This window comes from Halichoerus grypus, chromosome 2 (genome assembly GCF_964656455.1).
Source record: "Halichoerus grypus chromosome 2, mHalGry1.hap1.1, whole genome shotgun sequence".
Classification (NCBI taxonomy): domain Eukaryota; kingdom Metazoa; phylum Chordata; class Mammalia; order Carnivora; family Phocidae; genus Halichoerus; species Halichoerus grypus.
The window spans coordinates 56,932,073-56,959,518 of record NC_135713.1 but is presented as its reverse complement, the minus strand read 5'-3'; the positions used below and the strand labels follow the sequence as shown (position 1 = coordinate 56,959,518).

The window sequence follows — 27,446 nt, the reverse complement described above, 5'->3', positions numbered from 1 at the left end:
TAAAGTTGCAGGATACAAAAATCAACATATAAAAATCTGTTGTGTTTCTATACACTAATAACAAACTAGCAGAAAGACAAACAATCCCATTTATGATTGCATCAAAAAGAATAAAAAAACCTAGTAAGAAATTTAACCAAGGAGGTAAAAGACCTCTTATACTGAAAGCTATAAGACATTGATGAAAGAAATTCCACGTTCATGGACTGGAGGAATCACAATGTCCACACAATTCAATGCAATCCCTAACAAAATTCCAATGGCATTATTCACAGAAACAGAACAAATAGTCCTAAAATCTGTATGGAACCAGAGAAGACTCCTAATGGCCAAAGCAATATTGAGAAAGATGAACAAAGCTGGAGGCATCATGCTTCCTGATTTCAAACTATATTACAAAGCTATAGTAATCAAAACAGTATGGGATGGGCGTAAAAACAGACATACAGGTCAATAGAGCAGAATAGGGAGCCCAGATATAATAGGGAGCCCACACACGTATGCTCATTTAATTTACCGCAAAGGGGTCTAGAATATACAACAGAGAAAGGACAGTCTCTTCAATAAATGGTGTTGGGAAAACAGGACAGCCACATGGAAAACAATGAAACTGGACCGTTACATAAAAATTTACTCAAAATGATAAAAACCTTGAAGACCTGAAACCATAAAACTAGAAGAAAACCTAGGTGGTAAGCTCCTTGACATAAGTCTTGGCAATTTTTTGATTTGACCCCAAAAGCAAAGGCAACAAAAGCAAAAATAGAGTGGGATTGCATCAAACTAAAAAGCTTCTGAACAGCCAAGGAAACCATCAACAGAATGAAAAGGCAACTTACTGAATGGGAGAAAATTTGTGCAAATCATATATCTGATAAAGGGTTAATATAAAAAAACCTTATACAATTCAAGAGTATAAAAGCAAACAACCCGGTTAAAAAATATACAGAGGATCTGAATAGACCCTTTTCCAAAGAAGACACACAAACGGCCAATGGGTACATGGAAAGGTGCTCAACACCACTAATCAATGGGAAATGCAAATCAAAACCATAATGAGGTATTACCTCACACCTATCAGAATGTCTGTTATCAAAACCATAAGAAATAAGTGTTGGCAAGGATGTGGAAAAAAGGAAACCCTTGCACACTGTTGGTGGGGATGTAAATTGATATAAACACTATGGAACACAGTATGGACTTTCCTCCTAAAATTAAAAATAAAACTACCACATTATCTGGCAATTCCACTTTAGGTATCCATCCAAAGAAAATGAAAACACAAACTCAAAAAGATATCTGCATCCCATGTCCACTGCAGCATTCTTTACAATAGTCCAGATATGGAAACAACCTAAATGTCCAATGGAATATTACTTGACCATAAAAAGAATGAAATCTTGCAACTTGTGACAAAATGGATGGACCTTGAAGGCATTATGCTAAGTGAAATAAGTTAGAAACAAATACCGTATGATCTTATATGTGGAATCTTGAAAAAATAACCTGAGCTCATAGACACAGAGAACATCTTGGTGGTTACCTGAAATGGGAGATAGGTAAAAATGGGGAAAGGGGGTCAAAAGGTACAAATTTCCAGGTGTAAATAAGTCATGGGGATGTAATGTACAGTATGGGGATAGGTAATAATACTTTACTGCATATTTGAAAGCTGCTAAGAGAATAAATCCTAAAAGTTCTCATCACAAGAAGAACATTTTTGGGATCTCTGTATAATGATGGATGTTGACTAGACTTAGAGTGGTGATCATTTCACAATACATACAAATATCAAATCATTATGTTGTACAGTTGAAACATATCAATTTTAACTCAATATAAATAGGTAAGAAAATATGGATGGGACAGAGGAGATTATGCTAAGTGAAATAAGTCAAGCAGAGGAAGTCAATTATCATACGGTTTCACTTATTTGTGGAACATAAGGAATAGCATGGAGGACGTTAGGAGAAGGAAGGGAAAAATGAAGGAGGGGAAATCGGAGGGGGAGATGAACCATGAGAGACTATGGACTCCGAGAAACAAACTGAGGGTTTTAGAGGGGAGAGGGGTGAGGGGATGGGTTAGCCCGGTGATGGGTATTAAGGAGGGCACGTACTGCATGGAGCACTGGGTGTTATACGAAAACAATGAATCGTGGAACACTACATCAGAAAACTAATGATGTAATGTATGGTGACTAACATAACATAATAAAAAAAAAAAAAAAGGAAAACACTTCTAAGTGTTTGCGTGTGGGGCGCCTAAGGGAGTACTCGGTACCAGACAATATCCTCAACTCCTGCAGCCAAGCAGGGACCGTATGAGGAGTTCCATGACCTGGGATCCAGGCAAAGATTTAATTCCAACGCACCTGGACACGTATGATGGTTCCAGGTGCTGTGCTTCCTTATGAGAACCGTAGTAGAAACTGGAGATTCTACTTTTGGGGAACAGAGGATTGGGGTTGAGGCCAGGATCTCAGGGGCCATGGGAAGAAAAACAGGTTATGTTCTCTTTAACTGTCAAAGAAGAGTGAGTTTCCTACAGCTGTACTTACTTGCCCGTGGAGTGAGTATCTTCAGATTCAGGTCTCTTTGCAAATAAGTCTACACATAGTTGCAAGGAGCTATGAGTTCCAGTAATGGGATCTTAAGGCCACTCAGTGGAACCACTGCAGCTTTGGCCCGTGTGGGGCTAAAGGGGCGCTTTTGACTCATTTATTCAGCAAGTATTTACTGAGTGCCTACTGCATGCCAGTCATTGTTCAAGGCACTGGGGACAGGACTAAGAACAAAATGGATGAAAATCCCTGCCTCCATGATGTACACATGATGGACAGGGCAAAAATAAACCATGATTTAAAATATAGAGTATGTCAGATGGTAACAAGTGGTAAGGATTAAAATAAAGGAGGGAGAGAGAGAGAGTGCACATGCATAGGGGTGGTTGTAATTTTAAGTAAAGTCCTGGGCCTTTCAGGGACACAGGCTGTTCTTCCCCAGCTGACCGTGTGTAAAAGTACTACAAAGCAAAAGGAATTCACCATCTTTTTAGGAGCAAGAAGAAAACCTAACACATTTGAACTCCTACAATTGAGAATTTGTGACAATTGGATTTATCCACATTATCAAAAAGCAGCTCTTCAAGAGAGAAAACAATCACGCAGTTTCCATGTAACTTGTGAACTTCTTTTTTTTTTTTTTTTAAAGCATCCTGCCCATATTTTTATTCAACTAGGGACCCCTCCTGGAAAATACTCCCCCAGTTAGAGCTAACGTCTAAAGGTGCACCTAAGCCCGAACTTCTTTATTATGGTCTCTAAGTCAGGCCTAATTCAGAATGGCCTCCTGAGAGTGACATTGTTTTGTCCTCAGTCATGTCAGCCAACAAATTATCTCTGAAATGCACTGGGTCCTTAGGTGGGACTGCTAGAAGGGAAGGTGAAAATCTTATAGGTGTTTGGGTTATGGTAGAGTTTTAGCCTAAGTTGGTGTGAGAGCTAAAGATGGCACTCAGATGGTGCCTACAGAGGCAGGGTCACTGGCTGGTAAAGTTTGATCAAGTCCCAGTGGCCTGAAGGATGCTAGGATGCTTCCGAAATCCGAGGAGGACAGCTTGGCCCAAAGGGAAAGAGAGCAAGGGAAAGCAATTCTGCAACGCAGGAAATTTCCAGCAGGTGGCAACAGCTTCCTTTCCATTCTCCCAAACCCATTTGCCTACCAACTGGAAATGAAGATTCCTGGATTTAGGAGTGATCAACAATGGGGTCTTCTGTTCTCTCTCTTGTCCTCCATTCCCTCTGCAACAACCCTCCCCAACTTACTAAGTTCTCAGCCAGCAGCAGCACCCCGACAGAAAGCAAGCAAGGACTCCAAATGCGAGCTTAACCAGATCCTTCACCATCGCGTAGAGCCAGATCCTTGCAAATTCCATCCCAGTCTCGGCAGGGCCTGGCGGAATCACGCCTTAACAATTTTCCCCAGCCAGCATCCCACTGGTTAATACCTGCAGCAGTAGGCAGTGTGACCGAGTGCTGCCCGCAGGAGTGACGGAATACAGCTTTTTTGGCAAAACAAACAGCAGGACTATTAAGTATGAGATAATTGTTAGGGGAAATATGACCAGCTCTCACATCTTTTAATATACCTAGTACTTTATCTGTATTGATCTGCTTCTGCTAAGGAGGAAATTCAGAGTTTATCTACCTGTCTGTGCAATCAAGTGTGTTGCTGGACCTACTGGCAAATTACAGGAGTCCCACCAGGATCTTGCCTTTTAGATTCTAATTTCCGCACCCATGGCAAACATGAATAATCAGCAAAGTTAATGAGCACTTGCTCTCCCAGGTGCTGTGCATGTCCAATATCCTGAAGCTGGAAGGGCAAGCAGGCAAAAGAAATGGCCAGCCCTTGTAGGGAGGATGTTCAATATCATAGACCCAACAGTGCAAATCACTTAGAAGTCAAGGAGAGGGGACATGAGTATCTTGAGGCCACAAGTTGACATTAAAGTCAGGAAGACAATGTGACTAAACAATATTAAAAGCTATGTGGATAGCCAATCCTGCTGCTGGCTAGGGTAGGGTGCTGTCGAGAAATACTTAACAAATGTACTTACTCATAGAAAGTTGTCCATCCTGTTTCATCACTCTTGGTGGCTAGGAGGCCAGTGTTCCCATCATAGGTCATGAGGCCAAGCTCTAGATTCTGCGTGGACACGACTTTGAGACCTCCGTTGGTGCCCACTGTGAGGGTGATGATCTGGTTGTCAGGCATGAGCAGGTGGCGGGGCATGCCACTACTGTCCCGACGGATCTTCAGGGAATTGCCATTATTGTCAATCAATTCAGTGACATCATTGTCAGCACTATAAGTGAAATTGTACAAGTACTCCCCAGTCACCAGGCTCACAGTGTACTGGTGGATGCCATCGGCATTGAAAACATACAGCTCCTGTTCTCCGGGGGATGCAGCCTCATACTGGTTGAAAGCATTAAGAATGGGCTTGTTTTTGCTGACTGCCCTAATCCGAATATTTCCAAGGTCTGCGATGTAAATGGTACCATCTGGAGCTACAGCTAAGGATGATGGGGAATTCAAGATGGCATCGGTTGCATAGGCATCATCTCCCGAGTAGCAGTTGCAATTGACATCGTTTTTGCAGTCACAGTCTGAGGCTGCCCCAGCTAAAAGGCAGATCTCCCCATTGGTTGTTACCTGGCGTAGACGGTTAATCTTCTTCTCATCTGTCTCAGTGATATAGAGGACCCCGGTGTGGGAAATGGCAATGGCACTGGCCGACTCCAGCGCAGAATGAATGGCTAGTTTGCTGAGTGAATAGTCAATCCCAGGAACCTGGCAGTGCATGGGGCGTCCCGCGATGATGCTGACTTGGTGATTCTCAGTGATTCGAAGGATGACGTTGTTCTCGAGAACATACAGGGAATTGTCCATGGGGTTGACAGCGAGGTCTGTTGGCCACTCCAGGCGAACCTGTGGATGACATGGCATCAAATTAAGGAGCAGCCTCTAACATGCCCAATGTTTAACTGTGAGGCACATATATTGGTTTTACGCAGCGGGGGAAAAAAGACTTACTTTTTTACCCATAATATATGAGAAGTGCCCATCACCAAACCACTTGCCCACTGCCCATGTCAAGTGGACACGATGAAGAAGAGGCCATGTAACAAACATCTCCTGTGATATCATCTACTGTGGCTAGAGTAGGTCACCAGCTCTACCCATGATGCTTTACTCAGTCCCAGAAGATTGGACCAAGGTCAGAGTCATCATATACAGTTGTACAGGTAATTCACCACACAAGGGGCTAGTGTGATCCATCCCGTCCTCTGCTCATCAAGCCATGGGCCTAAGGAGGCTATGTTCATTTAGAGGCAGCACTTTTATCTAATACACAAAAGGAGCCATGTTGTTTGGACCCAAGGGTCGCCAATGCACAGGCCGGCTAGTGAACTACAACTTGAGCATTTGCTTGAAGAAATAAACTGGGCCTTCTCTGCAAAATTGAAGCGACCATCTTGGTGGCAAGTTGTCAGTATGTTGTGGAATTTGAGCTGAAATTAATGAGGTTGACTGAAGGTTGAAAAGGCCCTTATAGGAAGGGCAAACATATATTTTGGGATGTTTGAGGATCCATATAATAAAGTCCAGTTTCTCCTGCTGTACATTTGAGTGAGCCCCTGTTCTCTGCCCCCATAAGAGCCCATACTAACGGAATATCACTTGGGGGAATCTTGTAGATGGCTTTGCTCTAGTTTACTACTGCACAAAGTGAAGGTTTATATAGTGAGGATGCAATCATTTCAGATTAACAGGGAAGTTCTGATTGACATGTAACACTGTATAGTACATTCTCAAACCTACAATAATGATGGAGAAGAGAGGTAATTACACAGTAACTCCTACCCTGTAATCTGCCATGGCTGGAGTGTGTCACCAGCTCCACTTTCCGAGCAGAACTCCCCCCCACCCCCCACCCCCACCCCCCCACTTTCCTTTCTCTCTTGTGCTCTCTCTCATTCCTATCTGACATTTCCCATTCCATCTTGCTGTCTAGTTCATCTCAAGCCTTCTACAAACAAACCTGTAATCTGTATCTATATCTCTTCCTCCCACTCCACTTTCAACCCAAACAGGCTGCAGGTGAGAACTTCAGGCTGAGAGCCAGGTGTGGCATAGTGATGAGAAATAAGAAAGTCCCACCTGGGCCACATCCATGCTGGAGTCACAGCTCAGTGGCCGGACAGCAGTGAGGTCATTGGAGCCCAGCAAGGTAGAGATGATTCCATTCTGGTCAACCTTCCGGATCATGGTGGCATCAACAAAGTACATGAGCCCGTTCTTGTCTACTGCAATACCTGATCAAGACAAACAGTGGGAGTGTGTCTCTTGGCAAGGAGTAGGGCTTGTAGGGGTGGAGGTGGGGATGCCCTATTGGGCATTACCTTCTTGGACCAGGGACCTTCCTGGATGGATTCACAGGCTTAGAGCAGTGGCTGTCAACCTTTAAAGGTAACACCCTTTCCCATGAGCACTGTGCTGAGACCTGCATAGTTCCTGGGGTGCTGGCTGTATCACCACCCAACTGAAGAGTGAACTTTGGGCTGCAAATGAACCAAGGCTGCAAATGAATGAATGGGGAAATAACTTAGCATCTGCTCTCTTCAGAAAGTAAGTTATTTCCCAAGTTCATTGCTTGAAAAATTATTGGTAGTAAATTACTTGAATACCCTTCACAACTAATTACAACACTGAGGTTGAGAAACAGTGATTCTTGCTGTCACAGACTCCCAATTCAAAATATATCCTCCAGGAAACAGTCCCAATTAAGCCTTGACTCTACTCAGTATGCCCTGTGGGAACACCTGTCCTAGCACTCTCCTGGTAGGATGCACACGGTGGCTTCTATTTCTTTGGCACCTTCACCCTAGGGCCCAAGCCCAAGGCTCCTCATCCTTAATCCACGCTGCCAGATCCTTTAGTGGTAGCTAAGAATGCTAATAAGAATTGGGCCTTCGAAGGACCAATCAGTCCTTAACCTTAAGTATCCCTGGTCCTTTTCAAATAGAGATCCATTGATTCTAAGAACAACCCCCCTCCAGCCTCGCCGGCCAATCCCAGGCCTTGGAAATTATACCCATTCTTAACTGCCACCATTTATTGGGCTCTTAAAAAATGTCAGGCCCTTTGCTTAAGACTACGCACGCTACTGTCGAACATGAACATCTGGGAGTGGCTGGAGGCCCTCACTGGGCTCTGTCTCCAGCTGGCCCCTGGCTCATGGAGCTAACGTTTCCCCCTGACTCCGTGTGACTGGCAGCAGTCAGAAATCTCCAGGAGCAATCCACCCCACTTTCCATTTGTAGCCTATGTGGGTGATGAAGTTTACTTCAGATAAACACATTTTTTTTTTTTTTTAAATACCCACACATCAAAGCAACCTATCAGAGTGAAATTACTGGGAAAGCTGTATTTGGGACTGCCTGGGCTTAGTTCACTTGCAGTTAAGAAGAAAGCCAAGCTTGTGGCAAGCTTATTCTGGGGGACGGGCTTTCTTCCTTGGGAGCCTTTACCTCGAGGGCTCATCAGGGTGGCATCCACGGCCTTCCCTCCATCTCCACAGCGGGCTTCATCAAAGGGCAAACATTGCTCTCCAGTCCCTGCCACCACTTCTGAATTCCCAGCCAGGTCTTTAGCTCCGCTTAGAGACTTGACTCGGTAGATTCGCCGACTGTTGGTGTCAGACACGTAGAGAGAGCCGGACACAGGGTCTACTGCCAAATAGTACTTGTGTGCTGGGTTGTTGCTTTAGAAGAAGCACAAAGAGAAATGAGAAGGGGGCTAAGCAGCTGGTCTACTGGATCAAAGAGATGACAAAAATCTTAGCAAGACTCTAGCCATTTCCAGTGTCTTTCCACTTTATTGAACTGGAAAGAATCTAACATAACAGCTTAGTGTTCTAACACATCATGGCTCTTAGCTACTGACTTCTAACTGGACCTAAACTCCTCATGCTATGCAGAGTTCATTGTTTCCCATCGTACTAAAATGTCACTGCTTCATTCAGCTGGTACGAAAGATCCCACTCTGGTCCTGCTTTTGTGTTTGTGTTTTGTGTGTATCAGCCTTCTTTACTTCCCCCTATGGGTTTGATCTGTTTCTCAAGTGGGATTGAGGAACACTTCCATGAGACAAGGTTTTCTTTTTAGTCCATGCTTCCTCAATGCCTCCAGGGTACTAGATCATGAAGACTGGGGCAACGTAGAGTTTTCCTAACTTTGTGATGGGAGGGTCCCAGAGCGATCCCTAGTCCTCAGCCTCAGATCTTATCTACTATTCTTTAGTGTGGATATGAATAAAGTTGGCTTTTTTTTTTTTTTTTAAGAAATTTGATGTCTTGCTGATATCACACCCAGAATCTGGATTACTGAGGGAGGAGATATAGTTTTCATATTTTGGGTGAGGATACAGGTATGGACCAAGATCTGCCAAGGCCCTAAGCTACACTAGGAGAGAAATACCCTCGTGTGTGAGAAATATAATAGGAAGGCACTAAGCCTCAGAGACCTGGACCTCTTTCTCTGCCATGCATCTAGCTGCCCTATATGTTGCTGATTAGGACAGGACTAAGACACAGGAAACTCTAAACTCAATGCTGACCTAGCTGGTGACCTGAGGTAAGTCTCTTGGCCATGTTGGGTCCTAGATTGCTTATTTGGATAATGAAGAAATCAGATCATTGTTCATGTCCCTTTTGGCTCAAAACCCTACAGTTTCTTCCCTTTCCAGTGTCTGTCACTTGTTGGAGGTTGAGACCAGAATAGGTGCTCATGCTATTCCTATACTGGTTATTAAAGTCACTACCTCTAGGATACCTGTAGTGAATGCCTCTCTGTCCTAGTGTGGTAGATAAGGTTTTGATGTCGCATGCCAAAAATGAGCACAGGCCTTTTGTTTTTCAGTTATTTTTCCATTGTAGTTTGGAATTATGGGAAGGAAAAGGATGGGAGAGGTGAAGGCAAGGTGAGGGTGATGATAGTGTTGGATGCATTTGTCCTATAGACATTAGCCGGTAAATTACTAATTAAGACACCCCCATTTGGGTCCTTCTTCAATTTAAGGGAGAAAAGAACTAGGAAGTTATTTTTAGGAACAATTTGTGAATCGAGACCATCTTTAATTCCAGCTTCTCCTCAGGTTGCTATTAAGACACATAATTGAACTAGAAGTCAAGGTCTTTCTAAAATTCCAGCCTAGATCGCTAGTTTAAAAGAGTAGGCCACCAGGGTTCCTTTTCTTTCCTTCACTTCCTTCCTTCTTCTTCTTCTTTTTTTTGGCTCTTAAGTCTTTAGAGAATATCCACATATGCAAAACAAATTAGGGCAGAAAGGGAAAACTTCATGCCATTTTTTAATTAGATGCTGTACTTTGTTACTGAATGAATAGTAGCTGGCGTGATCAACAGAAGGATCAGGGCACTGCACATCTGTGCCTATCTATGAGCAAGATAATTAATTCTGGACTTTCTAGGGAGCCCGATTCAAAGAGGCTTTTCAAAAACTCTGGCAGAAGAGCAGATGTGTGAGGGTGTGGGGTCAGTTATTGCTGGGGTCTTATTCTATCCCATGGTGTCATACCCATCCCAACCAAGATTCTTACAGAGACTCTTGGGTAGATGGACAGCCATGCTTCCACATCTGTGAATGTGGTGAAGGTCAAATGGGGTATGTGAATTTGAATGGGGGGTGGCCTTCCAGGGCACTGTTGCTTTTTTTTTTTTTTTTTTTTACTTGTCCCAGTTGGGGTGCCTGTAAGCAACCAGTTTGGGAATATGGAGGAGGAGGCCAAGGGCTCATATGCATGGCTTTTCCACTGACTTTGATGATCTTGTACAACTTGATTCCACTCTATGTCTAATTCTCATGTAACATCAGGAAGAAGCCCCTTCCATGTTTCATTTCAAGAAGCAGCAGCATTCCCTTGAGTATTAAAATACATCGTTTTGCTTTTCTCTCTTCTTCCAAATAAAAAAGGTCACTTTTCTTCCATTTCAGTGCAACCTGGGGCAACCTGGCGTTTTCCTAACTTTGTAATGGGAAGCTCCCCAGAGCCATATGCACACATATGTGTGTTGTGCACTATATATGTGAATTTCACCAATATGGTTTTAAATGATAACCTGGAGCAGTTGAATGACAAAGGCTATTTAGACAAAAACTACTTGGTCTACACCCTTCCTACTACTTAAAAGTGATTTAACTCCATGAAAATTCCCAATGCATCTGACTGTTGGATTTGTTCTGACCAGCAGATTGTCAATTAACTTGTTTTTTTTTTAAATGACCATATATACAGGGGAAAAATCATTAATGAGTTGAAAATGAGTTTTTGACCCGTTTCCAGTTCATTAAAGCTTTTGTGAACCCAGTCCAGCATTTACAAAAGCCAGAAGTTTGCCTCAACTCTTTAGCCCAATTATGGGCTGCACTGAGCAGTCGGGATAAAAGTTCGCTGAGGGTTCATTATCTTGCACTTGCATCTCCCGGAAATTCTAATTACTGTCAGCTTATTTGGTTGCTTTTTGACTGCATTTCATAATTGCTAAAGCTTATCATATCCACAACACACAATTAGCACATAAAAAAGTTACTATATTTGGTACATAAAAATACACAACATTACACAAGAAGCACAAAACAAAAAGCAAACACAAGGAAGCAAACGAACCATATCAAATTATATGGGAAAGAGTTCTTCATCTTACCTATGTTTAAACTCTTTATTTCTTTATAGAAAGAAAACAGAAGGAAAAAGAACAAACAGTTAGCTGAAGAATTGATGATAAAGCAAACACAACATTTTCATTTCTTGTATAATGGGGCCCAAAAAAGGCAGGCTTTTTCTTTTTTTTCCCCTTCTAGCTGACAGCTCCTGGCTCAATTACTTGGGAAGTACCCCTGATTTTGGACTCCTCCTGGCCATTGAAAAATCTAGACAAGAATGCTTGAATGCTCTGACCAGCGATGTGGCTGTCACATGACACACAGGTGGCAACAGGTGGAACAGGTCTTCTGGCCAATGAAAGGATGGCAAACTCAATGGCTTGAGTGCCAATACCTATTGATTAGTAATGGCTGCCAGGAGGGCGGGAGTAGGATTCTGAAGCCAAATGCAAGATCAGCTGTAAAGAGTGCTGTGACTCATTTGTAATGTCTGCCCTGGGTGTGGGAGGGAGCCTGGTGCCACCTGTGCCATCTATTTGCCATTACAAGGGTAGAGTGCATTACAGGGTAGAGTCCGTACCACCTAAGAAAGCCTCTTCCCAAATCCATCTGCAGTTTGGCAATCATTCTGTTGAACCCTGAGAGTCTCAACCATTTCCTAGCCCTGCTCCATGATACCTTCCTTCTCCCTATCTCATTTTGCCTGTGTGGACCCCAAGTATGCATTCTCTCTTACAGATAACACCCATACATGAAATTCATGGGTATTAGCATCTTCTCATAATTGGAGCCAAAGACTCCAGTTACCATTCCCTTTTTTGGAAAAGTGGTAAAAGTTTTGCTGTCTTTTTTTTTTTTTTTAACAAAAATACATGTCAATTTCAACAGGAAAGTGGCTAAAAGTTAGTAACATTAGGGCAAAGAGGAGAGAGGCTAAGGCCTCGATAAAGAGAACTGCTTCTCATTCCTGAGGCTTCTAAGGCCACAGTGGAAGGAGTCTCTAAGCCTTCTTTCCTTCTGGCTGAGGGAGGAGGCTTCAGGGAAGGGACAAAGAGGGTTTAATGCCCAGATTCCTGCTTAGGTGCAGCCCAGGCCTCTGCCAGGGGCCATGATTAGTAGTGGGTTTGCACAGGGATTACATTTTTATATTTTATTCCAACGTGTTAGTTTTCGTTAAAAAAAAAAAAGTTAATTAAATGATGCTGATAACTCCTGAGCTCTGACTGACATAGTGCAATTTAAGATTCATTCCGCAAAGCCTGGTATGTCAGGGTGGCAGCCGGGAATTCTCGCGTCTATTTTATATTGCTTAATGAAAGTGAAATGTTATCTGCCACCAGTGGTAGTCATATTTGGCTCTTAATTATTGCAATATCAATTCCAGTTTTTTAGTCAAGATTTTGTGAAAAGACTGGATGGGATTTGGGTCTTCAGACGTGACCTACTTCTTTCCTAAGAACATCTGCTTTAAGTTGATTAATATAATATCTATGCTGGGGGAAAGGAGAAGGGCACGAATGGGGGGACCAAGTCACTGAAGGTATAGTCCAAATGAGCATATGGATATGAGCTTTGGAGAAAGGCTGAGGTCACTGCTATTCCAGTCCAGGGCCATTGGCAGGGTGGGTGCTTAGCGGCCAATAACCCAAAATAACAGCACTGAGTCAGTCTATGTAGATCAGCACTGGTGCCTTACTTACAAAGGACAGGCCTAGGCTTTGTGTCCATGCCTCAGTATTGCAAATCCTTTAGGCACAGCCTTCAAGGGCAAAGTGGTATCTTGGATTCAAGAATCGAGATGGCTTAGCTCTCCACACTGTGAGTCTCAATGAGTCCTCTGTGAGGCCTTCATGGCTCTCCAAGCACACTCAGTTTATCATGAAGAGCCCTCATCGGGCTGTCTTGTGATTTATGCATGTGTGTTTGTCTTCCTCACTTTGTTGTGAATGGGAGCAAGTAAATATAGATATGACATATTCATCTCCTTGGTGCTGATTCTTAGTAGGGAGCCCTGGAGAGAGTAGGGACTGGCAAAAATGGGTTCTTGAGTGACAGAAGGAAGGAATGAGGCTGCTTCCCTTAGTGCTGGGCAGACCATGCCTTAGACTAGTTGCAGTCCTTTATGTTCTGCTCAGAATCACAAAGCTGCAATCAGTTGAGACTATTGCCTCTTTCCTTTCCAACTCTCTGTGTGGCACAGAATAGGGTGAAATTGGATTGGCCACAGTTTTTTGTTTGAGTTCTAATGAAAGGGAAGTTGGTTGGGATAAATTTAGTTTAGATTTAAGGGGGACATGGTTATGTGGCTCATATGGAGTTCTTTCACTGTCTAGTTAGATTATTGCTAGTGATTCTGGTATAGAAGTGGCTTTCAGGTACAGTCTCGCCTTATGGTGCAGATTTACCTAGCATTATTACTGGAAGTGTAATGCCCAATGTCACCAAATGGGTGTGGCTTGACTTGTTCTGAGTGGGCCCCTAGCTCATTCCACTGATGTTAATGGTCTCTGCAACTTGAGAGACATGGAACCAAGGACAAATTCCAACAAAAGGCAGGACACAGGTCTCCTTTAACTCAAGCAATGTGTCTTGAATCCCTGGTGTGGATCAAACACTACTCTAGTCATCAAGGGGCAAAGATGCCAGAGGTGCCTGCTCTGTAGAGGCTCACACACTAGCGCCCTAAAGACTTACACAGAATATTTCATTATTACCAAGACATCAATGACAAGTTGGTTCATGAGTGTCAACTCAAAGACTATTTAGATTATTCACTGTACAAGGAAACCTGAAATGCCCAGAAATACTATGAAAAAAGCTTGATAAAGGTTTTCCCAAATTTTACAACTCTAACAATTTTCATATCACCAGTAATCAGTTGTGAACATGAGACAACATTTACTAATTTATCAATAATCTGAAACACATTTTGACTATAGTTATCCTAGAGGAAAGACAGAATATTGCTCTATTCTTTCTAGAGATAATGACATTATAGAATCATTGTCATATTAAAAGATGATCAAAGAGTATGCAGCCAAAAAGTGTGGGTAAACAAGTATCATGGAAGTGTAATAGTAGTTAATGAATAAGAAAATTTAGGTAATTTATCTAGATTTTGTGATGTTTGTACTAATTGTTGGCTTTTCAAAATGTGCAATTTGTTTTGGTTTCTTTTCTCATCCTGAATAATATTCAGTTTCATTCTGAAATTATGTAAGATTCAGGCTCCACGAAACCTGGACATGTCTTAGTAAAAGAGCTTTGAAAACAGTGCCAAGAACTGCCCAAAGTTTTATGGGGATATTTTTGTTATTGTTATTCTGGGGAGGGATGCTGTGTTATATTTCGTTTCATCACCGTGGTGTTTATACTCTGACCACACAGGGAAAGCATTTCCTTGGTAACTATAACCATATATTCCTCCCTAACATTCTATACTGGTATCAAGCAGGGTCTCTTCTTACTGAAATTCTCAGGCAAAGCTTATATTTGGTGAAGGTTTCTTCCAACTTCTGCTGCCCTTGCCCTTGTTCCTAGGCTCCCACTCTTTTGTGACTCTTCCCTCTCCAGCACTAACACATCTGGACTGGACAATTCCCTTCCCTGAAGATCTTCCCTGATGCAATGTTGCTATTGCCCACTTCAACAGCACCATCAGAATCTCAGCATGGGGAAGTGTTTTAGTTGGGGGAAGAAAGCATATTTAATATCATAATATAATTTTGTATTTGGAAAATAATTTTTTTTTCAATTTTCAAACATTATAGAAAGTGTGAGATTCTTATGTGTAGCACAAGAGGTCAAGTTAAGAAAAGGCAGAGAGGCACTGTCCCATACCTTATAATTTATTGCCTTACATTGGGATACAATCCCTAAGATATTCTCAAGTTGGGAAGGAAGGAAAGATTTTCACACAACAGAAATTCACTCTAGGATGTTAATGACTGACAAATTTACTCTATAAGGCTTGGGTTTTCCAAGGATCACCTGGAAAGGGTGTAGTTGTAAGAAAGGAAATGGGCTGCTAAGGGTGGGATAACAGGTTTTTTGGGGAAGTGGCTGTTGAAAATGTCTTGAATGCTGATGGAACTGAAGCATACAAATGATAACCACTTTACCTAAGAAGGCGGCTCTTTTTAACATTAGAAGTTTTCTAAGCTTGTAGAACTCTCTGCCCCTGTATGTTTTGGATAGGCAAAGGAAGGAGGAAGAGAGAAGGTAAGTGAAGGAACCACGGGAACATTTATATACAATTCTGATTCAGAGGCTCAGCTCTGGGGAGGGTAAGTGAGATCGGGATGGGCACTGATTTCTGAAACAAAATCATTCAGCTGCCAACTCACAATGGAGAAAAGACATAAGCAAGATGGGTCTCTTTCCCCTCCTCCCTCCCTCTGCTGGTTACTGTTTTGAAGAGAGGGGATTGACAGCCCTTTGTTTTCAGGTATGTAGTGGGAAGAAAAGAAAAATCAAACCAGCGTTCTTGTAAAAGCTTAACTTCTAATCGTCTCTGGATACCTGGCTGATGAAAGCAAGAACAGGTCCAAAGGCAGTTAAAAAGTTTAAAAACCAAACCAAACCAAACCACAGCTGTTGATGGAAATTGGTAGTTACACTCCCTCTAGCTGTCCTTGATGTCACCATGTGGGTGTGGTGTGGCTTGCCCTGAGTAGGCCTTCACCTCCTTTCATTATTGTTATGGCCTCTATGACTTGAGAGACCTGGAATCAAGGAGAAATTCCAACAAAAGGCAGGACACTGGTCTGTGTCTCCTTTAACTCAAGCAGTGTGTCTTGAGTCCCTGGTGTGGACCAGGCACTGCCCTAGGTATCAAGGGGTGAAGACGCCAAAGGTGTCTATGCTATATAAGTTCAAACACTAGGGCCCTAAAGACTTACATGGAAATAACTGAAAAACAAGGCAGTAAATGGACTCAACTTTGGTGGAAAACTAGAGTTGAAGTGACCCAGAGGAAGGTGAGAATTATTTCTGCTAGGGAGGTCAGGCTTCATGGACGAGGGGACCTTCAAAATGAGCTTTAAAGATGGACACTATGAGGCAGATTAGATAGAGAAAGCATTTAAGTAGAGTGAGTAGCATGAGTACATTGGAGCCGGGGATGTAGCGGGCAAGTCCTGATTTGGCTCTGAGTGCCTAGAGCTGCAACAAAGAAGTAAGGGCCAGATGTGGAGGGTTGGTTACAAATGCCAGATTTAAAAAAAAAAAAGTGTGACCCCCATGGAAAAGCAGAATGCTACCTTCACCCCCTTCCCTGACTCCTTCCATAGTTCTCCACTGCCCACACGATTCCTGAGAAGAGGACTCTCCTAGGACAAAAAGGGAAATCAATGTCTTGGGAAGGGGACCTAGTTGGATAGCTCTAGGAGATGTGGTTTGTTGGATGGTCAGTTTGACAGCTTGAGGATTATCAGCCTTTTCTATTTTATCTCCTTCTTCCCCTCATTGTTCATCTTTTGATTATTATAGCCTAGTCCACCCCATGGCCTCCCCTTCTTTGTTTCCATGATGGGTTGTTGGTTCTTCTAGAACATTCAGCCTGAATTGTCTCTCCTTGCCAGGTGCCCATCTGTCACCCTCACCTAGGAGCTCTCTGAGCCTGTGTTTCATCCCCTTCTAGACCCGTAGAGCCCAGCACATGTTGGCTCACATCATGCTCAGTAAATGCTCACTGGATCTCTGAGGCTGTAACCTTCTTGAGGTGGAGCTGGGGTTTTTTCTCTCTCTCTCTCCTTTAATCCCTCCCAGTGCTTGGCACAGTCTCAGCTCCCAAGAATACTCAGCAGCACTTGCTGATGCTCCGTTCACTGATCTCTTTCCTAGAAGGCGCCACTAAAAGGCAAGTGCATGGTGACTAACATAACATAATAAAATAAAATAAAATAAAATAAAGGCAAGTACAACCTATGGCTTCCTCTAAGTCCTTCACGTGGTAGCTGAGGCTACTTCAAAAGGCACCACCACCTACTCAGTTGCTCAGGTCAAAAATCCTAGTCATCACCCTTGATTCTTTTTTTTTTTTTTTCCTTTTCTCCATTTCTTGTACCTGATCCATCAACAATTCCCATCACATTTGCTTTGAAAATATCTCCCATTTGGAACACTCCCTTATCTCCCCTCCTACCCACCACCATCACCCAAATCCTGGTCAGCTGTTACAACTTCCCTATGGGCTTCTCTGCCTTCATGCTTGCACCTTATAGTCCATTCATTAACACAGTGGCCAAAATAACCTTTAAAAAGGGCAAATTAGATCATGTCAACTCTACTCCACTTCCAACTTCAACCTCTAATAGCCGTGCATTGTAACAAGAATATAATTTACACTTGTCAATAAGGTCAGTAAGACGCTGAAGCATTGGTCCCCCACTGACCTCTCTGACCTCCTCAGAGACACTTTCTCCTGAGCTCACTACACTCCAAGCCCTATTGGACTTCTACCAGTCCCTTAAATAAACCAGATTATTTGCTGATATTGGGGCTTTTGCACAACTTCTCTCTGCCTGGAATATTTTTCGCCGGATCTTTGTATGGCTGACCTCATCGTTCAGGTCCCATCTCAAATGTCACATAATCTGAAATGCTTTTGTGACTACTTTATCTTATGTAGCTTCCTTATCCCTCCCAACACCCACCACAGTCCTTAATTTTTTACCCTGTTAGGTTTTCTTTAAAGCATTATTATTATTTTTTAATTTGTCCACACAATTAAGTTCCCCATCAGACCACAAGTCCAACTAGGGCTTTCCTTGTCCCACCCCTCCCCTCCTCCCTTGGCAGATAGTCCCTGATACATATTAAACAGTCATCAAGAATTTGATCCCTTATTTATAGACTTCATTTCTTCCTCCACTTACAGATCTAGGTTTGAGGGCCTGGAGCCAACTTTCCCGGGAAGACAGTTTACAAGAACTTTTGTCCAGCACAGAGGAGCCTGGACTTCAGATTTAGTAGCAAGCAATGACCAGGAGGAATCTACCAGGTGTGGCCAGAAGTTACCTAGCAAGGCCTATGCAGTAATTCTAAGTCAGACCCGTGCAAATATCCAGAGAATTTATGGAACGTTAGTGCAGAGAGGCACTCAATATAAACATGTGAATTAGCAAATGAACATCCGTGGTTCTCAAACTCTGATGTACATCACCATATTCTATAGAGCTTATCAAAGATAAAAGATGCCTTGGCTCTTCTCTAAACTTACTGAATCAGTGCCTCTGGGGTGGGCTCCAGGAATCTGTATTTTTAAGAAGCATCACTGAAATAGACGCATAGCTTGAAGTCCTGGTTCTTTCATTGGTATGAATCAGATTCTCGTGTGGAGGTTTTACAAAACCCAGCTACTCAGGTCCCATCTCAAGCACCATGACCTAAAGCTTTCACCCTGTTTTTAAGTCAGGTGTTAACAATTGTATCAAATATGTGTGTGGTGTTTTATAGATTCAAAAAGCATTTCCTAACCCTTATTTGATTCTGCACCTAAGTTTCGAAGCTCATCCCATTATATGGAATATATATTCTCTGGAGAACCCCAATGTAGCCATCATTTACCCAGTGAAGCTTTGTAGCAACAGGAGCAAGAGAGCAACGGAAGGTTTTCTGTGTGGTCACTTACCGTAACTCCAAAATGCTGGTCACGTTTCGAGAGGGAAAGATGCGCCGGATGTAATTGAAATCTCCAACGAAGAGGCTCCCATCAATTCCAACAGCCAGAGCTACTGGGGCCAACAGCTTGTTGCCTTCGGCAAGGCCATTGCAACTGGGACAGGAAATGCTTCGGCGGCGGCCATTGCCCATGATGCTGGTGATGATGGCAGGCTGCTGGGTCAGGAACTGGTTCTCCCCAGTGCCCTTGTGTAGGATTCCTGGGGGGCAGGAAATGGGGGTGGTTACTGCAGGCTTCCAGGGAGGATACATCTATCGGCTTACAGAGGGTGAGGGGCAGTGGTAGAGAGAAGAGAAACAGTAGGACTTTGACCTTTGGGGAACTCCCCTATTACCTCATGATGCTGAGAGAGCTGTAATGGGGCGCTGACCCCCAAGGCTAAGATATTGTTTGTAGGGGTAACTGAATAAGAATTGTGAGGTACACTAAGGCAGATGGTCGGGGAAAAACAGCCCAACATTCTTTGACATTTAAAAGGAGAAGGTAGAGAGGGTGCATGGATGGCTCAGTCGGTTGGTTAAGCATCTGACTCTTGATTTTGGCTCAGGCCATGATCTCAGGATTGTAAGATTGAGCCCCATGTCGGGCTCCCCGCTCAGTGTGGAGTCTGCTTGAGATTCTCTTTCTTTCCCTCTCCCTCTGCTTTGAGCATGCTCTCTCTCTCAAATAAATAAATAAATCTTAAAGAAAAATAAAAGGAGAAGGTGGAAAAACCTATGAGTATATTGGACATTCAATGAAAAGTGCTGAGGGAAAAAGAGAGTCTACCACTTAAATGTCAAGGCTGCAGAGAAGGTTCTGGAGGAGAGACCGGGCTGTATTTGTGAAAAAAAAATGTGCCCACATACCACTTTTAACATTGAGGATGTGATGTTTGTCCAGAGACCAGCCACCGAGGTTGGAAGGGTCCAGCTCAAATCCTTGAAGGAGGGCTGTCCTTTTCTCCCACAGAATTAGACTGGGACAGGTCTCGTATTCAAACCCAACAGACACTGAAAGATAAAAGTGGGTGGGGCAGAGTGGAGAAGAGTTTCCTTGATTACTCTCGAGCTTTCCAGCTGGAATGAGAAACACATGTTCATGGTAATACAGATTCCTTTCCAGAAACTCACTCAAGGAGGCGGGTTGATTGCTTTTCTCCTTGTGATTCCACACAATATTAAATTCAGATTTCAAGCTGAATTCAGCCTTGAAACTTTACACAGTAGTACTCTGTGGGGATAGAAAGACTTTTCCAATGAACAGCTGGCTTTCAAAAATGACCCTAGTGATGTGGAAGGAGGAGAAGAATCATTTAAAAATGAAATACAACTCTCCTTTAAAGATGGACAGGAGACTGTTTCTCTCAGCCTGCTGTTCATGGCACGCATTTATTATACTCAGTGTTATTTATTTTCACTCACAAGGAGGAAGGCCTATGGAAGCAGAGTGGCTCATTTATAAGGAGATTCTGGAGGCAACAGCTTGTGTAAGTTAAGGCTCTTTATATGATCACTCAGGATTCCAGAGAGTGCCAGACGAGGCAGGCATGGGGACAAAGCCTGCCAATTATGTGACAATTCAGTGGGGAACAGAATCCAGAGACTGTAAAAATCCTGCATTTGCCACATGGACAAATGGGAGAGGGAGGTGGGAGATGAAGGACTTCAGTTCTAACTCTGCTCTAGCTCACACTTCTCGTGGCTCTGTTTCCCCATGTGTAACACAGAGCAAGTGAAGCCTCAATTTCTCAGAGAGATGTGGTAAGGATAAATGAAACAAAATGCCAAGATGCCATACATTTTTAATTGCAGCATTGCTTTAGAAATATGAGGTGTTGTTATTATGTGTATTCATACTACATTACATTCTTAACTAGGTGTGCCACCTTTGAGGATTCTCCACAGCTTCTTTTAAATCCTGAGGTATAGGAGCATCAATATGAATGGAAGTTACATTTTATTAAAAAAAGCCAACAATAACCCACATATATTTCCTAACTTGTCTCCTGAAAATTCCAAGAAACAACAACCAACTCAGTAGCAAAGAGATTTGCTAGTGCCTGGCTTGTGGCCTTGAAATATTATTTCTCATTAAAAGGAAATCAGGCAGGGCCCCTTGAAGAAATGGCTGGAGCAAGAAATGTCTAAGATGAGACTAGGCCACTTTATCATACCAGATAGCAAGGAAGAAATTAAAATCTACTAAGGTTATGTCAAAAGAATCTGGGAGTCAGCCTGAAGAGTGTTCCACTGACCAAAAGTGGGATAATTTGACCATTAGTAGAGATAATAACTTCAATGGATTGAAACATATAAGATACATTTTATTCTATGAGTTCATAATGGTATTAGAAAACTAATTTGCCACCATTAGAGGATGTTAGAGGACCAACTTATTATACTGAAAATAGTAAATAAAGGGAAATAATTGGGCATTTGTCCCTTCTTTCTTATTTGAACTATACCTCAAATAACCAAGTAGTTAATGAGAAAATATCTCTATATAAAAGTATTCCCATGAATAAATGGAAAAGCAATGACAAAATTAAAATATGACTTTGCAATCCCTAATGACCTAATGGATCCAGGCAACGAGAATCAATGGCCACTAAAATCACAAAAGGATAATCAAGATGACATTAGGTGCCTCCTGATGGAAGATGACAGTACCACCTATCCAGCTGTCCTGCTTAAAACAAAATCAGAAAATAAGATACCTAGGAATAAATTTAACTAAAGAGGTGAAGGACCTATATGCTAAAAACTGTAAGACATTGATGGAAGAAATTGAAGAAGACACAAATAAATGGAAAGATATTCTGTGTTCATGGATTAGAATTATTACCATCATTAAAATGTTCACACTACCCAAAATAATCTATGGACTCAATGCAATCCCTAACAAAATTCCAATGGCACAGCATAGAAACACAAAAATGAACAAAAAATCTTAAAATGTGTATGAAACTGCAAAAGACCCCAAGTAGCCAAAGCAATCTTAAGAAAGAACAAAGCTAGAGGCATTACACTCCCTGATTTCAAACTATATTACAAATCTATAGTAATCAAAACAGTATGGGATGGGCATAAAAACAGACATACAGATCAGTAGAACAAAATAGACAGCCCAGAAATAAACCCATACATATATGGCCGATAATTTATAACAAAGGAGTCAAGAATATACCATGGGGAAAAGACAGTCCCCTTAATAAATGGCGTTGGGAAAACTGGGCAGCCACGTGAAGAAGAATGAACCTGGACCACTATCTTACATCATACACAAAAATTAACGCAAAATGGATGAAAGACTTGAATGTAAGACCTGAAACCATAAAACTCGTAGAAGAAAACATAGTCGGTAACCCCCTTGATATCGGTCTTAGCAATGATTTTTTGATTTGACACCGAAAGCACAGGCAACAAAAGCAAAAATAGATAAGTGGGACTGTATCAAACTAAAAATCTCCCGTGCAACAAAGGAAACCATCGACAAAATGAGAAGGCAACCTACTGAATGGAAAAAATGGTTGCACATCCTATATCTGCTAAGGGGTTAATATCTAAAACATATAAAGAACTCGTACAACTTGGTAGCAAAAAGGCAAACAACCCAATTAAAAAATGGGCAGAGGATCTGAATAGACATTTTTCCAAAGAAGACATACAGAAGGCCAATAGGTTCATGAAAAGATGCCCAACATCACTCATCATCAGGAAAATGCAAATCAAAACCACAATGAGCTACCACCTCATACTTATTAGAATGGCTACTATCAAAAGAAATTACAAGTACTGGAAGAGATGTGGAGTAAAGGGAAGCCTCATGCACTTTTGGTGGGAATGTAAATTGATGCAGCCACTATGGAATGCAGTATGGAGGTTCCTCAAAAAAAAAATTACAAATAGAATTAACCATATGACCCAAAAATTCTACTTTAGTTATCCATCCAAAGAAAATGAAAACACAAACTCGAAAAGGTACCCACACCCCATGTTCATTGCAGCATTATTTACAATAATCAAGATATGGAAACAACCTAAGTGCCCATTAACCGCTGAATGGATAAAGAAGATGTGTGTGTGTGTGTATGTGTGTGTGTGTGTATAATATTATTCAGCCATAAAAAATGAAATTTTGCCATTTGTGACAACATGGATGGAACTTGAAGGCATTATGTTAAGTATGTAAGTTAGAGAAAGACAAATACTGTATGATTTCACTTCTATGTAGAATCTTTAAAAAATAAAACAAAGCTCATGGATACAGAGACAGATTGGTTTGTTGCCAGAGGCAGGGGGTGGGAGGTGAACGAAGTGGGTGAAGGGAGTCAGAGGTAAAAACTTCCAGTTATAAAATAAACAAGTCTTGGGGAAACAATATATGGCATAGTGACTACAGTTAATGATACTGTATTGCATATTGTAAGTTGCTAAGAGAGTAGATCTTAAAGAGTTCTCATCACAAGAAAAAATATTTGTAACTGTGTGTGATGAATGTTAATTAGATGTGTTATGATCACTGCACAATATATATAAATATGTAATCCTGTTGTATACCTGAAACTAATATAATGTTGCCTGTCAATTATACCTCAATAAAAAAATAAAGTTGATATAGATTAAAAAATCAAATCTGAACCTTAGAAAGCCTCAAGATTCCACTCTCAGTTTACAAGAGATACAGAACAAAGCAATATGTTAAACAGCTACAGGGATGCAATCAGAAAACAAACTAGACTACAGGAAATTCTACAAGCAAACAATGCAGTTGGTACAAAATAAAATATAGAACTTAAAAAAAAGGAGCTGGAGATGGAAGGGAAAACTATAAATCAAAAAAATTTAAGAGAAATCAAAATCCCAAAAGGTGGGTCTTATTTGGATTCTGATTCAAACAGAGCACTAATATTTTATGATATTCATAAGACATTTGAAATATTGAATAATGGGCTACTTGAAGATATTAAGAAATAATCATTTTAAAAATTCTGATAACTGTTGGCATGTTTTTGAAGTGTTTTTTTAGAGATATATTGTGAAATATTATGGATAAAATGATGTGATATCTGAGACTTGCTTCAGAAAAATATCAGGAGCAGGGAGGTGGATGAAAGAATGGAAAAACCAGTATTCATCATGACTTGATAATGCCAGAAGCTAGATGCATGGGGGTGTATTATAATATTCAAACTACTTTTTGATGTTGGATATTATTTTGATATTTTGATATTGGTAAAGACTGGTATAATATTTGATTAGCCACTTTATATTAAGTGCACTAGTTACTTCAGTAACTTATTGATATCTTTATTAAGTTAATAACTCCACTTGCTGATGAAGCAGACTACTAGGGCCATATCCTGAGCACGTGTAACCTGCTAAGTACGTGGATTTAGGCAACTCATTTACTTTCTCCATCCAGTCCCATCTGCACAATGGGGGATATGAGAGTGCTCCTTGATAAGGTTATTGAGAGGTTACCCAAGATAAAGGATTTAGCACAGTGCTCTGCACAAAGGGAGTGTCTGATAAATACTGGCTGCCAATTACAGTGAAAATTTCTAAGTTTGCTGGCTTATTTTGGTAACTTACTCTAGTTCTTGGAAATTGCAAGCCTAGTGGTGAAGAAAATACAGGATTCTGGATTTTAATTAATCCCACACAGCTTTCTACAAATACGAAAACATACTGGGTAGGTTGATACTCATCCACAGCTCACAATTCTTCAGAGACTGATAAGCAACAGACCCTTCTCTTACGGTAGTCTTTCATCAGTGGGCAATCGTGTGATTCCCTCAAAGGCACAGCCTGAAACATGGCATGTGGCTTTCACATCCCCTCCAGCTCTGTTTTCTGATTCTCCTGGTGCATTCTGTGCCATTTGCAAGTGCTCTCTGGGAACATGATCTAGCCCCTGTTCCACCTCTTTCCCCTATCTTGAACGTTCTCCTTGTCCGTACATTCCAGACACCCTGGCCTTCTCTTTGTCCTTCAAACACACCTTGTTATTCCTGCCTTTTCTGTCAGAAAAAGAATGCTCTGTTCCTGATTTTCACATGGCTCCTTCTTGCCATTCAAACCCCTGCTGAAGTATCACCTGCCGAGGAGCCTTCCCTGAATGCCCACCCGCAGTTGCTCTTCCTTCCCAGTAAATATCACTTATTTTTACTTTCATATTAGCACTTATCACTGCTTGATATTTTCTTGTCCAGTCTGTGTTTACTATGTTGATCCCCCACTAATACAGAAGGTCCATGAAATAGGACTCTTGTTTTCCTTACTGACCACTGCATTCCTCTCTACTAGGATAGTGCCAGTAGAACTCATAGTAGGAACTCGATATTGATTGAATTAATGCATGACTAAATCCAAGAGTCAATAGGAGTTGAAACTGAAACATACCAACAGCATCAGAGAGTCCATACACCCTTTGGCCATATGCATCTGTCTTATCCCAGATGAAGGTGTAGGCTAGGTTGGGAGAGGCCTGGAATGACTTCTGGAAGAGGTGCCCCTCTACAGCTACCATCAGGTGAACCTTGATAAGGTTCAGGGGCACCGTGGACTGGGTCATGGTGATCTTCAACAGAGACTTATAGCCTGCGGTCCTGGAGCTCAGGTAGCGAAGCTTCACACTGGAACCAGGGAGCTCAATTTCTTCATGAAGAACCTGGAGAGGAGACACATGGTAGACATACTGCAACCAATGAACTCTGGGCAAGTGGGCTGCTTGCAAACCTGAGGTTGCCAGTCTGTTGCCCCTCTCACCAAAGCATCACGCCTTATGTGGGGTGCAAGAACCACTTCCCACGACTGAGAGAGGGAGAGAGAGAGAGAGAGAACCAAAAACAACCAAACTTCATCCTACACCATGGAGTGAAGGGGCTGAGGTTATGATTTTTGGATTAATAATTATTCCTGGTCACTGTTGTGTTTCTTTTTAAAAACCACACTGTTGGCAAAAGATGTAAATAAGAACAGCAGGCTTTATTGCTAGCTGCATGTAAGGAGGCCACAAGAGGCTGTAATTATATGAACCTGCAACTTCCAGTGACAATTGGTATAAAGCAACAGGGAGGCAATAATGTAATATGCCCTCTGTCCTAACACTGATGTAGATCATTAAAGTGCCTCTTATCATGTATCTCTGTGACTAACAGGAATAAAAAGCAATTTGCAGGTGGGTTGCACATATGTATATTGTTTTTATTTTATTAAAAGCTCTGATGACTGCCAAAGCCTTGAACAACTATCTGAAAACATCTGGAATGTCCAGGAGAGATTCAGTTTTCTCTCCAGCGACCATACATTCTATTGTGGTTCCTACTTTTTGTCCCTCCCCCTTCATATTAGTTTCTGGCCCACCCAGAGAGTGAGATGTGCTGAGGGGAAGCTGGCCAGCCAGTCAGGGTGAGGGCGGTATGGAAGAGTCCTACCCCAGTACCCCCCATTCTTACCTGGGTCTCAGGCACGATGGGATTCTGCCCTGGGGCCGCACTGAAGAAGGTGGACAGCGGGGAGGAGATGATGATAGGATCTGGTCGGACAAAGCCACTGAGGTCACAGCTGGGGATGGAGTTCTCCTCGGTCTTCATCACCAAGGTGTCCATGGCGTAAAAGCTATTCCACGGCAGCCACACAGTGCGCTCCTGGCTCATGAACGGGGCTCGCTCAAAGTGCAGGGTCAAGGAGGCACCCCCGTTGGCGATCAGGTCAAACCTGGAGACGGGGTAAGTGGGCTCACTGAGAGGGATGAACTTACCTTTAGACAAGGCAGGGGCTCTGAACTCTGCCCCTGAGGGCAGCGGGAGGGACAGAGCATGTAAGAGAAGAACGTGGGCTTTGGAAGCAGATGGGCTGAGTTAGAACACAATCTCTATCACTTAGTAGTTGTGCGGCTGTGGGCAAATTACTAACCCTCTCTGAGTCTGTTTCTTCATCTGTGAATTGGGAATAATTATACCAACTTCCCAGTGCGGCTGAGAGAATGACATGCAAGGAGTGCAGAGCAGGGGTCTGCAAACTAGGCCCCCCCAGCTAAATCCAACCCACCACCTGTTTTGGCAAACAAAAGTTTTATTGGAGTACGGCCACACTGATTTGTTTACTTATCCTCTCCAGCTGATTTCGTGCTACAAAGGCAGAGCTGAGTAGTTGTAACAGAAACCATATGGCATGCAAAGCCTAAAATATTTACTATCTGGCCCTTTACAGAAAACGTTCCCCCGCCCCTGCTGGAAAGCACTTAGCATTGTGCTGGGCTAACAGAAGTGTTCAATAAACAGAGTTATAATGCACAATGCTAAGTCATGGGAGGGCTTCATTAAAGCTTTCTTCTCATCTACCTGGACTGTTACGAGATATGTATTTGGTTTCACAGAGCCTTACCTTTTGAGATACAACTGACATATAATGTTAGTTTCAGGTATAGTACAATGTAATGATTTGATATTTTCATATATTACAAAATAATGGCCACAAAAAGTCTAGTTAACAACTATCTATGCATAGTTACAATTTTTTTTTTTTG

The 27,446-nt window shown here is 42.1% G+C and overlaps 1 protein-coding gene across 17 annotated transcripts in view; it reads right to left on the bottom strand.

The window, feature by feature from the left end:
- TENM2 (teneurin transmembrane protein 2) overlaps nucleotides 1-27,446 on the bottom strand; it is a 1,202,741-nt gene that overhangs the window by 51,919 nt on the left and 1,123,376 nt on the right. For 15 of the 17 annotated variants that reach the window (XM_078066825.1, XM_078066824.1, XM_078066823.1 and 12 more), the window contains 8 exons: nucleotides 26,374-26,635; nucleotides 25,319-25,586; nucleotides 19,781-19,924; nucleotides 18,882-19,131; nucleotides 11,290-11,310; nucleotides 8,099-8,331; nucleotides 6,729-6,883; nucleotides 4,621-5,495 (listed from right to left, as the gene is read on the bottom strand). In XM_078066825.1, coding sequence (XP_077922951.1) covers nucleotides 4,621-5,495; nucleotides 6,729-6,883; nucleotides 8,099-8,331; nucleotides 11,290-11,310; nucleotides 18,882-19,131; nucleotides 19,781-19,924; nucleotides 25,319-25,586; nucleotides 26,374-26,635 — 2,208 coding nt within the window. The remainder of the gene's footprint in view (nucleotides 1-4,620; nucleotides 5,496-6,728; nucleotides 6,884-8,098; nucleotides 8,332-11,289; nucleotides 11,311-18,881; nucleotides 19,132-19,780; nucleotides 19,925-25,318; nucleotides 25,587-26,373; nucleotides 26,636-27,446) is intronic. The other 2 variants (XM_078066826.1, XM_078066828.1) reach the window with 1 other exon arrangement.